The following is a 14,351-nucleotide window of genomic DNA, read 5'->3' on the forward strand; positions in this document are numbered from 1 at the left end:
CTCCTAGGCCCTCAGGCTTTCACGTCTTTTCCTTCCTTGGTGGAGGTCTGAGCAAAACACGGTGTGTGTGTTTGCAGTCGGGAGAGTCACAGAGGTCTGAGAACCAGCAGAGACAGGGCTCTGAGGCTTTCCGCCTGGCAGCTGGCACTGTCTTTACAGAGCTCCACACAGGGGGTCGACAGGAGCTGACCCATGGCGTCCTCAGCTCCACCCCCTGCCCCACACTGCCAGAAGAGTGCAGCGGGGGCTCCAGGGCAGTGCCGGGCCCTGATGACCACCCCCAGGGCCCCACGAGGTCGGAGAAGCCCCAGGTTCCAGAAGTTGCCTTGCTCCTCCCCTGAGCTCCTTCCTAGAGCCCCTGCCCCAAAGACACCTGAGTCCCCATCTCATACCCTCCCTGTCCAGCCCCTCCCGGGCCAGATGCAAAGTCACTGTCTGCACATTTGTAGGAATGTCAGAAAGGAGGCTTTTGTACCATTTCACCTCATGCTCAGTCAAGGGTACTTTTACATTTTTCCACACATTTTCCTGTTCTGATGCTTGTGCGCAAGTGTCCGTGTTGGCCTGACCGTCCTCCACGCTCTCGGTCTTACACATCCTCATGATGAGCAGGGAGGCTTTTCCCCCAAGGACACGGGGCTCCTGCTACCTCTGCCCTTTTCTGCCCTGGAGGAATACATCCCTGAGGCCCCTCCAGGCCAGGAGCTGGGGTCTCCCTGGGCTCTACATTTTGAGGGGGACCAGTTACCACGGCGATCCAGCCCCTCACTGCTGTGGAATGTGGACTGATCCCCTTCTGTTGCCATTTCAATGGTGCTGCCCCAGACATCCCACAAGTCCTAAATTCCTGACCCCTCCCATCCCAGGAAGAGCCTCCGTTCTCACCGTTCTCACCGAGAATGGGCTGTTTCGTCAGAAATCACAGGATGACACTGCAGATAGAGGGAGGGGCCGTCCATCCTCAGCTAACAAAGTGTGACCTAAGATGCTAATGTGTTTCATCACTCCCCACCACCTGTCTGCTTTTCCTGCCAAGAACCTCTTCTGTCCTGCGAACGTTTGTGTCCCGCCTCTTGCCAGCCGTCACTGAGGGGCCAGTGGTTTGGTCTGAGCTGCAGCTGCCAACCCAAGGGGTGGTCCACGATGCCGCTTTTGACTGCATGTCCCTCTCCGTCCCACCCCAGGGGGAAAGGACCAACCAGGGGTACAAGTGAGATCCGTATGCTGCAGACCGCCCAGGCACACTGGCTGGACACGCTGGTTGAGCACCCGGTGCCCATCTCCCTGGGCAGGGGCCCCTCCTTCGTCCCCACCTTTGTCTGGACACACAGAACTTTTGCCACCTCTCAACAGGTGTTGGGCTATTTACAAGGTGAGCACCCTGCCCCCCACAGCGCAGTGGTCTTCCAGCCACCCGCTGGCTGTGAGTCTTCGGGTCACCGCATCTCAGAGTCTGTGCTCCTCTGCACAGCAGGTGGGCCCAGGACCAGCCTCACAGAGTCATTGTGGGGACTCAGGGGGTCCTCCCTGTAGAGTGCTCTCTGGACACCTGGCCATGGGAGAGGTCTGCAGGAGGGGCTGTGGTTGTGCTAACTGGTCATTTTCTCTTCCTCATGAGGAAGGCTCTGCCTCATCCCTCAATCGGGGCCGTGGGCTGAACTGAGCTGTCTTCTCTTTTGAAAAGAAGACTGCAGACTCCATTAGGGGTCCCGGAGTGGGAATCCAGGGCTGAGCAGTGGGGCCCCAGCCTACTGACAGAACTGTCACGGCGTGGTTGGGGCTCATTCATTCAGCGGATACATTGGAAGCCCCCCAGGTGCAGGCATGTTTCCAGGCAGTGACCCTCGTCCAGTGCACGGAGCAGACAACCACCCTGCTTTCCAGAGCTTCCTTCCAGTCGGGCGTGAGACAGTCACACTAGGCTTCACAGGCAGGCAGAGTCCACGGGACAGTCGATGTGACGCCCTCCTGGCCTCCTCCAGGTATGGCTGCATCTGCCTGTTGGTGCACCTGTGGAGCAGCTGAAAAGGTGACTGGGCTTTGGATCAGGACAATAAGGGGACTGTAAATTGGAGGTGCTGGCAGGACCCTGCCTCCCACACATCACGGGATTTTTTCGAGAGGGCAGAGGTCTGAGGACTTTACCTAGAAAAAAGGGAAGGAGACAATGAGAGCTTTGCATGTGGATTTGGGGGTGTGGGAGAGCCCTGGGGAGAACAGTGGACACAGTCAACCCCTAAGAAAATCCATACCTATCCCCTCCCCATCCCAGCCCTGCATCCACTCCCCCATCCCGGGACCCAGAACAGGGGGTGTGGGGAGCATCCTGCTCACTAATGCAGTAGAACCCCAACGGTGGGTGCTTGGCTGGTGCCCCCCGCCCTTGGGAGGTGAGTGTCAGTGGGGGGAGAAGAAATCCACAGAGCACCTAGTGGGTTAGTAGCCCGTGGGTGCAGGAGTTAAAGTCTGAGGTGTTACTAAATTGAGCAACACCTAAGTCGAGTGCAATGAATAGAGCAGACACCGCCCCTCCTGCCCTCATGGAGCTGACATTCCAGTGGGAAGGGGCAGGGACACTGACAGAGCATGCCAGGCTTCCCTGAAGAAGGGGACAGGTGGTCACACCATTGACCAAGAGCTCTCGTGGTGAAAGCTTCTGCCAGCCCCTCCTCAGTGGCCAGCGTACCTGCCAGGACTGCCAGATGAACAAGAGGTAGGACTGACTCTCCATGGGCAGCAGCAGGAGGCACAAGTCCCCACACTCCCCAGGGATGCTCTGGGGGGACAGTGTGGGAGGAAAGGCCAAGCCTCAGACTGCTCCCATGTGTCTCTCCCCAGGTCCATCTCCCCCATCCTGGGTATCTGGCTGGACCAGTACCCTGAGGATTTTTCCAATCCCCTGAGCTTTTCTGCCTGATGATGTTGTTGGCCCACCTGGAGCTCAGCTTTCTGGCCCAGACCCGGAGCACTAGGCCCACCTTCCTTTCAGAGATGGAGCACCTTAAGGCAGAGAGTGAGGGGGGCTCGAGGTGGGTGACGTGGGTATGTGACGAGGAGATGGGGCTCGGTCACACAAAGAAGAGCTTTTGGAGGCTGGGCTTAGGCAGAAGCAAAGAGTCTGCTAGGATCACTATCCCCATGGCCTGCGGTCTGAGAAGGCTTCCCGGGGGTGGGTTCTTGAGCTGAGACTTCATTGATGCACATGGAATTTCTTTCTTTAGAAGGCACAGAAGAGGCAGTCATGGTGGTAATATGTTCTGTTTTTCAATTTACAGAACCAGTTCCAAGAAAGACCAAGGAACACCTCAGGAGGTAACGCGAACTCCAAAGGCTGGAGCAGGCTCCAGGCACGGCCCTCGCTGACTGGCAAGGGGCAGAAGAACCACGTGCAGCTCGGGAGCATCGCACCTCCGCTCCTGCCAGGCCCTTGGGCCCAGGTCTGAGTCGAAGCCCGTGTCAGCGGCCGCAGCAGAGAGATCCCCTTAACTGCAGCTTTTACATTTTTGTGTTTATCTTACATCATACTTAGAACTCAACTGCAGTTTCTGCAGTATTCAGTCAAACTAAAATGTATTTTAAATTCTAGTAAAATGTTAATAAAAATAAGATTTAAATTTTAAAAAGATGATATTTATTTATTCTTAGAGAGAGGGGAAGGGAGGGAGAAAGAGAGGGAGAGAAACATCAGTGTGTGGCTGCCTCTTGCACATGCCCAACCGGGGACCAGCCTGCAACCCAGGCATGTACCCTGACCAGGAATCCAACCAGGGACCCTTCACTCTGTGGGCTGATGCCCAACTAACTGAGCTATACAGGTCAAGGCAAAAATAAAATTTAATTTAAGTACTATAAATAAATTACATTTAACTATGCCTTTTCAAAGTGTACAGTCCAGTAGCATTAAGTACATTCAGAATTTTTCATAACCGTCACATCATATCACAACCACATTCTCCTGTGGTTGTGGGAGGTGCTGGCAGCTTCAGTGAGAGCTGGGGGGGAGGGTTTGGGGATTGGCAGTGCATGGTTGCGGCTCAGGCAGGGGAGGTGGTGTCAATTAATTTCTGTTTTTCTTGCCCTCAGCATGTAGCACACATGGCAAAATTTGGAAGAAATGTCAGTATTAAAAAAAGTTGACCTTGAATTGTATGAACCTAAAGTACTTTAATGGCTGCTAGTAATGGGTTAATAAAAAAATGTTGATACTTGCAAATAATCACTATGCACTCATTGGAAAGCAGGCTAGCATTGGTTTAGTGTGTGAGCAGACAACCACAGCACAGTGTTAATGTAGAAGTAGTTACGACACAGTTGTGGAATGAGACCGTCCCTCAGTATTGGGATGATGTGGGGTGGGGGGGACCGTTTTTGTCCCAGAACAAACAAAAGGCAGGGTGAGGAGGGGGCAATATGACCCCCTTTCCCCAAGAAGCTGTGTGTCAAAATGGAATTTTTTTTTTTTGAGGGACAAGGTATCTAGCAATTGTCCAAGGTCATACTGGCACACCAAATTTCTTAATTAGGTGGTTTCCAGGATTTTATTTTTGTTATTTGGGTGTAGATATTTCTCTGGTGAACATTGACCTATTTATTGCTTTTTACTAGATTTATTGCTGTTTAATTACATTCTTGGGATAAATTCCAAGGGGACTGATAGCCGAATCTAAGGTATTCAATACACTCTCTGTGACTAGCTTGGCATTGGCGAATGATTTTTAAGGGGGACTCAAGAGTTGGAAGAGTTTAGTTGAAGGTAATAGTTAATAAGCCTAGTAGCTAACGCATGTAGGAAGCTATTGTTTCAGGAACTGCAGTACGTCCCACCCTGACTCCAAGAGAGCACAAGCGATTGACTTTTGTGCTCCAGAAGAGACCATAAGCAATGAGGCTGGCATCCCAGCCGCTGTGTTCCAGGGAGAGACAGTCAGCCGCCCAGGACACAGGACACTGGGCGCATGTAAAGAAAATGACCAGACAGCCGACGAAAGGATGTCAGGGCAACTGCTGGACTGAAGCTTTATCTGATTTACCTCTTTCCTGGATTCCAAATCCCTCACCTACACTTTTGCCCCCTTATAAAAAAGGCTGGCTTAAAGGAAAGGAAAGGGTACAAACCCGCGTCTTCTCAGATTGCCGGCCATCTGAATGAAGTGCCCGTGAAGATTCAATCCCTCTCTCTGCTTATTGGGTCTGATAGGTGACAGTTTTACCTTTTAAAAACTTGAGCCAAATTTAATTCTAAATTTTATATTTTCTATTTATTTATTTTTAGAGAGAGAGGAAGGGAGGAGAAAGAGAGGGAGAGAAACATCGATGTGAGAACAATTCCTCTCCTACACACCCCGACGGGGGACCAAACCTGCAACCTAGCCATTTGCCTTGACTGGGAGTCCAACCTGCGGGCGATCTTTGTGGCAGCACGACCAACCAATTGAGCCACTCCAGTCAGGGCCATTTTTAAAAAAAATTTTAGTGTATCGATGAACCCCTTATTCTCTGAAGAAATCATTATGTTGGGTAGATAAAGGCTCACCTTGTAAAATGGATAAAGATTGGCTTAAGTACTTATTTCTCGCAAACTTTCAGGAACTGGGAGACGGAACCTCTGGTTCAATTACTTGTCCTTTGGCGCCCCCTTGTGGGAGACTTGCTCACCAGCCCCATGCCCCCCACCCCCACCTAGGGCAGTTGCCTGGCTGGAGGCGGAAGGGATTGGCTGACACAAAGCTTGAGCTGGGGGAAGCCAGTTCACCTGCCACTCAAAGGCCAGGTCTACACATCTCCCCTTTTTTAGAGTAGGGGCATTTCCACATTGCTGTCGGTTGTTTCCTTGTAATACCGCTGTCCCTACCACTTGTCTCTCACCTCCCACCCATCACCCAAACCTCCAAAGATCCTGTGCACAGGAGATAGTCGCAGCCCTAGCTTGCATACAGGGTCCTCTGCATTTGTCCCCACCCTCCTCTCCAGCCCTGCTTCTCCTAACTGCCCCTCACAGCCCTGTGGACGCCTCCCCGCTAGCAGGCCGCCCTCCTTCGTACCGCCAAGCCTTGGACCCTGCTGGTCCCTCTGTCTGGAGTGCTGGTCCTCCGTGATCCTCTTTGCAGCAAAATCTTTTCTTCAAGTCCCACCTAAAATGCTGCCTCCTAAGGAAGTCTTCCTCAACTCTCCAGGCAGAAGGTCTTCCTTCCTGTGGGCCCAGGGTACCCTGTTCATGCCACTAGGTTAGTAGTGTTCACCGGGAGTGACTGCCCCCTCCACTCGTCCCCACCCTGTGAGCTGGCCGCGTGTCTTACTCACATTGCCTAGAGAGTCCTGGCACACTGTAGGTCCTCGAGAAATGCCTGTCAGGTGAATGCATGCTTCATGACCTTGGAGTTTCGGGGTTCGCTAATTGAGGGAGGACATCCAAGGAAGGTGTATTGAAGTTGTGTGTCTGATCCCACCCAAGCCCTGGAGCTGGGAGGCTGGGCCCTGAGGCAGGGAGCTGGACAACCTCGTGACCTGGAGTGGAGCCGAGATGCTTCAGATCAGGCTCTGAGGGAAGGTGGGACTGGCTGAGCTAATCTTAGGAAGCACGTGCTGTGCAAAGCCATCTCAGGAATGCAGTTAAGGCTCAGTTGTGTTGATGAGGAACCTGTGAGGAGTCACAGCACTGGCTGCCTTAACTGGAGGCAGCGAGGATGGGCAGGGAGGGGCCCTGAGACAAGGAGGGCAGAAGATCCACTGTGCCCTGCTGCTCCTCCCCCACATCTCCAGAGTTGGCCCCAGTCCCCCTGCCATCAGAGGGGCCCAGCCGCCATGAGGGACACAGCAGTAGAGGAATCCCTCTTCCAAATCATCCACAGCTACCACCAGTATGCGGCCCGGGAGGGGGACGTGGAGACCCTGTCCCTAGAGGAGCTGAAGGCCCTGCTCATGGACAACGTGCCCCGCTTCATGGACAGCCTGGTGCGTGGGCCTGGGGTCAGGTGGGGATGAAGGGCTGGCTGTGGGGCTGAAGTGTGGGTTTGGTGCAGGGAGCCCTCTCCCTGGAGGATCTGAACTGGGAGGGGGAGGGGGTTGCCGAGGGCAGAATCTGTGGTCACAGGGAGCTGGGCTGAGGCGCACTGTATCTCCAGGACCTTCCTGCCTGGTCCCACTCCAGCCCAAATGTCCCTAATCCCTAAAAGTCCATCCTAAGCCCCAAACTGTTTGTTCCTCTGCTTGTTCGCTTCCCATGAGAACAGGCCCCTCTGCCCATAGGCCTTTCAGTTTTTCATCCCTTTCGACCTGCCCTTTGAATGTAGCCCCTTTTCCTGGGTCTCGCACAAGCCCCCCCTCCTGTGCCCCCTCCCACTCTCAAGTCTGGGGAGGATACTTGAGTTAAAGGGAAGCCAGGAGGGAGTAGATGTGGGCAAATAGGAAGTGTGGCTTCCCCTTTTCCCTCTTGTCCCTGGACTATCGGAGTCTCAGCCCAGCCTGGGGACCCAGCCCCAATCTAGGCCGCCCAGACACCCCGCTCAGGCCTGGGAGTCTTTTCTGCCATCAGGCTCAGCCATGTGATTACTGGGCTCCCTGGGGACTGCAAGGCCAGCCAGAGTGTCTGTCCCCGTACCATGCCCTGGGGGTCCCCACAGGACTCCAGTGGCCTTGACTGAAGTACTGGGGACTCCTGGAGTAGCCGGTGGTGGGTAGTGGGGAGGGACAGAAGGTGCCAACCTGCCCACAGGAACGGCCCCTCCCCGGCTCTCTGAGGGCTGCTCGCTGGGTGCCCAGCCACCAGCCCAATCCTGCCAAAACCTGCTTCACTGCCCCTGTGCAGGGTTCCCACCTCATCTTCTCCTTTTCTGTCTCTTTGCTGAATCTTTACCCCTGACTTCCTTCCTACCGTCCCATCCACCTGAAATGCTCCTTTCCTTTCCTTTGCCATCCCCAGTCCGTAGCCCTCAGGGCCACCTGCTCTGGGACTTCCCGGACAGTTTCATGGTCTTTTCCCTCGTTCTGCACTTTCCTTAGGACACAGGCCAATTGTCATAAACAATGCGGGGCAGGTGCACACCCTGCAGAAATCTGGCACCCCAGGTGCTGGCCCTGCAGTGGTGCTAGAGGTGCAGACAGGAGAGGGATGTGGGGGGCTCCGCCTTGGCCAGCTTCCTGTGTGAAGCCTTAGGTGGGGCTGTCCCTGCAGGGGAGCTTGTAGTTCAGCAGGGAAGACAGACTTAAAATGCCACCAGCAGAGGGCCAGGCATAGCAAGCCGTGCTTGGTCTGCACCTTCTGTCTGCCCGGTGCAGCCCAGGTCCAGGGGCCCAGCACTCCTCTGCCTCTTCTGCCCGATTCTGCAGCACCTGGTGTCCTGGTCCCTGAGTGAGTGAGAAGCTGTTTCCTGCAAGCACCTGGCAGGCAGGACCACACACAGTTCCCCTGCCCCGGTCCTTCACCAGTGGGAGGTGGAGAGCCTGGCCAGCTTCGGGATGAGTGCCTGGGTGCTGGCTGACCCTCTGCCCACTCCTCAGGGCCGGAAGGAGCCATACTTCATCACTGAGCTGTTCCGGGCGGCGGACAAGGACAAGGACAACCAGATCTGCTTTGACGAGTTCCTGTACATCCTGGGCAGGCTGCTGAGGGACTACCACCTGCAGTACCACCGGCAGCTGTGCGCCCACTACTGCACCCAGCACAGCCTCTACTAGACGGAGCAGGGCAGCCTCCCCACAGGGGCCTGCCTGAGAGCCACGTGACCCAGCTGTGGGCGGCGGAGTGGAGCTCGGCCACGTGTGTCTGTGTGTTCCCGATGTGTGTGCACACACGTGTGCATGTCTGTGGGAAGGACACCAGGGAGGGAAGAGAATAAAGCAACTTCACGGCAGTTTCTGGTGTTGCTCCGTTCATGGTTAGGGCGTCAACGATGGGACCATGAGGGGCGGTTTGGATCCCCCAGGTAGGGGATCATCTATTTTGGGTGAGAGACACAGCCTGCCTCCAGGAGCCCCTGTCTGACGGGTGAACAGCCCCTGCTCTCAGCCTTCAGTCTGAGAGGGAGGAGTCTCTTCTGCTGGGGAGCTGACCCTCTGACATGTGATGATTTGATCACTCAGTCACTACACACACGTGATGGGACAGGACAGGGGGGCAGGGGCACACCTGACAGGAGCCCTGGTTTGGAAGGCCTCCTGGCTCTGGATGAGGCCCCAGGGATCGGCGTAGAAAGGCAGAGCAGCCTGGGAAGTGGCCAGGATGGGAGGGGAAGATGAGGCTAGTAACAGACCAGGGTGGGGAGGGGAGGGCGGTCTGTGGGTAAGTGCAGATGTCGAGGTGGGTTTTGTGTGAGCTGAGTCAGAGATGGGAACAAGGGCAAAGCCAACAATCCAGCCTGTTATGGGGAAGAGCACTGAGTGCAACTTGGGTGACTGTCAATCAAGGAAGTCTTCCTGGAGGAGGAAGGGTTGTGTCTGGTTTTACTAATAAAAAATAATGATAGATGTGGGTGTCTCTCCAACTCAGGGCTACTTGTGACTCACTGATCCAAGTCCTCCAGGAGTCTCGGACCCCTCCCAGCTGAGACCTGCCCCTGCCCTGTCTCTGTTGTCTGTTTCTCTGTCTCCCTGACAGCCCAGGACTCTGAGGCAGAATCTCTCTGGGAGGGCCTCCTCTGTTTTGGGCCCTCCTTGGGCTCATCTTGGTGGGTTCCCTGAGAAAAATCTGGGAGCCCATGTCTTGAGCTCACTGTGGTGGCAACAATGAGTTTTAAAAGAATGATGGGTGATCATCTTCGTTGCTCCCCAGTGCACATGACTGGGGTTCATTTAAGGGAATAGGCTTGGTTCCCTGCCTCCACCTGGGTCTGTGTGCCACCGAGGGCAGCAGCGCCCTGCGGGCGGAGCAGGGCCCTTTTTCTCTGATCAGTCAGGCTTTGGAGTGGATTTCGCCCTGCCGCTCCCTTCCACACTTGCCTGCCTGCCAACACTTTTTTCATGTAGCAGATAAAGCACTTTAAGGATACATGGCAACTTAGATGATTTGCCCATGAAAAAGTTCTTCAAACTTTGCAACATGGGTTCAAAAATATTTTAGAGATCATAGGTATATTTTCAAAGATTTGAAGAGAAATCTAATTATAAAGAAGGTACGATGTGCTTTTTGCTAAAAGTTGATAAAGTGCAAATACACCATTAAATTTATCTTTTTAAAAAGATTTTATTTATTTATTTTTAGAGGAGAAGGGAGGGGAAAAGAGAGGGAGCGAAACATCAGTGTGTGGTTGCCTCTCATGCTCCCCCTACTGGGGACCTGGCCCACAACCCAGGCATCTGCCCATACTGAGAATCGAACTGGCAACCTTTTGGTTCACAGGCAGGCACTCAATCCACTGAGCCACACCAACCAGGGCCCACTAGACTTATTAATCAAATATAAGCTCACAGGAAAGTTGAAAAACTACTGTAAAAAATTGTTTTCTATGAATTTTTAAAAGTAAATTGCTAAAGTGACGTCTATAAAATCCTGGTAGTGAGGAAGTGACATTTTCTGCAATGAGATTAAAACAACTACCTAGACAGAGCTCACACTGAGTACCTATTTTATTTTTCTAAAGAATGCTTTGCTTAAATCTCTCATTACAGCTATATTGTCATACAACTGACTATAAATGTCATTCAACAACAGGTTCAAATCATCCAGAACTTGCTTTACTTTATTGAATAAAACCACAGCTAGGTAGTATTTAGTTGACAAGAAGGTTAAAAATCACTCAAAGGATATCATAACTATATTACCCAGTAATCAACATTTGATCAAGATTGTCATATCCGAAATAAACTCTCCAATAATGGACTATTAAAAGTAAATAAATAAAAACAATAAATGTTATTTTTGATGTGAAACATGCAAATATAAAAATTATACAGTGAAACATGATAAATGTATAAACCATTGTAAGTATCGGCCAGAGGAGTGCACAGAACATTTCCATCAACTAGGAAGTTTTTCATTCAAGTGTTTGAAACAGGGCACAACTCTTCTGCTCTGAAATGGAATCACAGAGGATTCAGATGGATACATTAAAATGGATATGATTTAAGAGCTCGAAAATATCTTTTTAAAGATTTTATTTATTTATTTTAGACAGAGGGGAAAGGAGGGAGAAAGAGAAGGAGAGAAACATCGGTGCGTGGTTGCCTCTCACACACCATCTACCGGGGACCTGATCTGGCCTGCAACCCACGCATGTGCTCTGACTGGGAATAGAACTATCAACCCTTTGGTTTGCAGGTCAGCACTCAATCCACTGAGCCACACTAGCCAGGGTCAAAAATACTTTTAATACACATCTTTTGCTGAACTTACTGTTGGGGGGGGGTATCCGTGTTATTGTCTGATGGAGTATTTGTAGCTAAACAGCATTAACCCTGAAAAAAAAACCCCAGAATAAATGAGTTAAAGGAGTTCTGTTTGAAGTCTTTGGAAAATTACCAATGAAGCTAGGACCTAAAGATCAGCTTCAGAAAGAGAGTGAGAAGCTCACTGGAATGAAACTAAGTCTCTGCCTTTTCCCCTCAGGGCTTCTGCCAGTTCTGGGCAAGGACAAGGGACTGAGAAGCTGGGGAGAGGGCAGCTGCTAGGGCAGAGAAAACAGCAACACTCGAAGCAAGAAGAAATGGAAGAGGAAGGAGAAAGAGGAGGGTAAGGAGGAGAGGAAGAGAAGAAGGAGGAAGAGGAGAAGAGGAAGAGGAGAAGGTGAAGGACAGGAGGTTGTTTTTATGGGAGAGTGTTAACTTACTATGTGAATACACAACACTTTGTATATCACTTCTGTTGATGGACATTTGGGTTTTATCCAGTTTTCCCTAGTACGAATGGCATTGCTGTGAACTTTTCTTCAGAACTCCTTGTGGATGCATGCAATGGGAAGTAAACAGAAGTAGTGCTACCAGGTAACAGGGTAGGTGCATTCTTAACTTTATGGAAACTGCCAGCTGTTAGGAAAGCGGTTGTGCTACAGCCCAGCCCAGCCAATGCGATGCTGTAGGTCCTGGCCTGAGAGCTCAGATGGTTAGAGGTCGTCCTCACAGCCAACGAACGCAGAAGTAAGTGGAACAACAAATTGACGTCTCTCTGTCTCTCCCTTCCTCTCTCTCGAAAATCAAGTAAAATGAAAAAACCACACGGTGGTCTCACACACACTCATATGTGGAAGTCAGAAAAAAAAACAACAACTTTAAAAACTATTTTCTGGGAGTTTTGTCTTCACCTTCTTCCAAGCTCTTAATGGCATCTGTGAAGATGGTTGTGGTCACACCAAATGTCACCACTAGCCTATTCAGTTCTGGCAGCAGAGCCAAAGAGATAGCCGGGGGCAGCCCACCCGAGTCTCAGACTCACCACGCAAGGTGCAAATAAATGCCTATGAAATGAAGAGGGTCAGGTGCTTCCCCATCCCCGGCCAGGACTCTGCCACTCTGCGGGTCTGTGCCCTTTAAAAGGGTTTCTCGGCGCTTGCTGTCCATCCCTCCTTTCCCTGGCCTGCATTTTACTGGGCCTGTTAGATGGTCACGGTCACAGGCCTGTCAATGGCTTTACAGCAGCCCAGACGGGGACCGAAGGAGCCCGTTTTGGACAGAGGATACTAAAGAGACCCCCCTTTTGCTTCAAGGACACCAGAGAAGCCTCCAGAGGAAAGGGCTTGTGCGGGAAGAGTGCGCAGCTCGGGCGCATCAGAATAGAGGGGAGGGTGGGTGCGGACAGCGGGTGCATTTGAGGGACCTGTTGTTGGTCAGGAGACAAGAGCACTGACCGCCCAGCGCCGCGAAAAGGGTCCCAGTGGCGCGGCTCTGCAGGCCCGGAGGGGCAGAGTCCACACTGCTGGGCGGTGGGCGCCTGGGGCTCAGACACAGCTAAGCTGCCGGGAGCAGAGGCGTCTGTGGGGACCACTTTTGCACCTGGGCGCGGCGTTCAGGAACTGGAAACCCGCGTTTGAAGCGGGATCTCTAAGCCAAATGTGGGGCCTCCAGGGTCCCACCTGGTGGGGGAGGGCAAGGTTGGGGGAGAGTCGCAAAACCACAAGGCAGGGCCTCCTACAGCCGCATATCCGGGCCCGAAGAATCAACCCGGGCGTCTTTTAGTTCAAATGGTTGATGGCCAGAAGAGGCGTGGCAATTTGTAAGGTTTTCACTGATAGGGTCGGGCACAGGAGTTTGCTCTCTTTCCCTAGTGTAGTGGTTCTGGCGTCGGCCTTAAGGGCCAAAAGCCCCAGTTTGAAACCTGGAGGAAACAATCCGTTATTTTTCGGATGCCAAGCTGCATTTTCCCATCCCCAAACCCAAGTGGAGTTCAATTACCACCTGAAGCCCACTCACCACTACAAACCAGGCCTCCTTTGTTGCCTCTGCCTCACATTGCCCACTTATCTTTAGACCCAGAATTCCCCTGGCCTTCTCATCAACCGCCCCAGGCTTCCATATAGGCTGAAATCACACACGAAATCATACTCGCTTCCATCAGGCAGGCTGACCAACTCAGAATTCACGGGCCATTGGGAACCACGGAACCACTGGGAGCCAGGTTGTCTCAGGAGTAGGAATAATCAGCCCTAGGTGGACCTACCTTAGAAATCAGTCATAAAAGCAAGCTCCAAGGGGATCAAACTCTTGACAAGCCACTTAATTGGACCCCATGAAAAACTTCAAGAAGTTGTGTAAAAATACCGAAATAGCCAGTACTCACGAAATACACTTTGACAATGTCTGCCATCCAATCAAAGAATGCCAACCATGCCAAGAGGCAGGAAAGCAGGACCCATGATGAGGAGAATAACCAATCACTCAAAACTGAACCAGAACTGACACGATGTTAAAATCAGCAGAGAGGACTCTGAAACAGTGAGTACTGTAGCCAAACAGACAGGGACCTGTCCACCCTAGTGCCTGGTGAACCACCCAACAATTAATGCTGGAAGAAACAGGCTTTCTTTACAATATTCCAACCCTGGGGTGGGGGTTGGGGGCTCCCAGTACTTAGGCCTGGAGTGCTCCTTTCCCACAAGCCCCAGCACTTCCCTTGTTCCCCAAAAGGCTATAAGCCAAACCTGGATCAAGAGTTCCCCATTTCCTTAAGCCGGCTGCTCACACAGTTCTCCAGGCTCTCTGGAAGGTCCTAAAGTCGCCACCCTCACACAGCAGCTCTCTCCTCCAGGATCTGGGGCATGTTGTCATCAGCCCCCATGTTACAGTCCAGGAAAGCATGTGTCATTTATCCTGCGTCATGGTGAAGTCCAGGAAAGGCACAAGTCCCGGGAGTCCAGACAAAGCCGGGGTTTGCAAGGCAGCAGATCGTGTCAGCGTCTTACAGGGCAGTCCTTGGTGGCTTTGGAGTC

General features: G+C 52.3%; 1 protein-coding gene across 1 annotated transcript; it reads left to right on the forward strand.

The window, feature by feature from the left end:
• Nucleotides 1-6,671: 6,671 nt before the first annotated feature.
• Nucleotides 6,672-8,841, forward strand: LOC112314203 (protein S100-A15A). The gene is made up of 2 exons (XM_024570759.4): nucleotides 6,672-6,951; nucleotides 8,497-8,841. Exons 1-2 carry the CDS (start codon nucleotides 6,802-6,804, stop codon nucleotides 8,671-8,673), a joined length of 327 nt encoding a protein of 108 aa, XP_024426527.1. The 5' UTR covers nucleotides 6,672-6,801; the 3' UTR covers nucleotides 8,674-8,841.
• Nucleotides 8,842-14,351: the final 5,510 nt, after the last annotated feature.

Source organism: Desmodus rotundus, chromosome 12, assembly GCF_022682495.2.
Source record: "Desmodus rotundus isolate HL8 chromosome 12, HLdesRot8A.1, whole genome shotgun sequence".
Taxonomy (NCBI): Eukaryota; Metazoa; Chordata; class Mammalia; order Chiroptera; family Phyllostomidae; genus Desmodus; species Desmodus rotundus.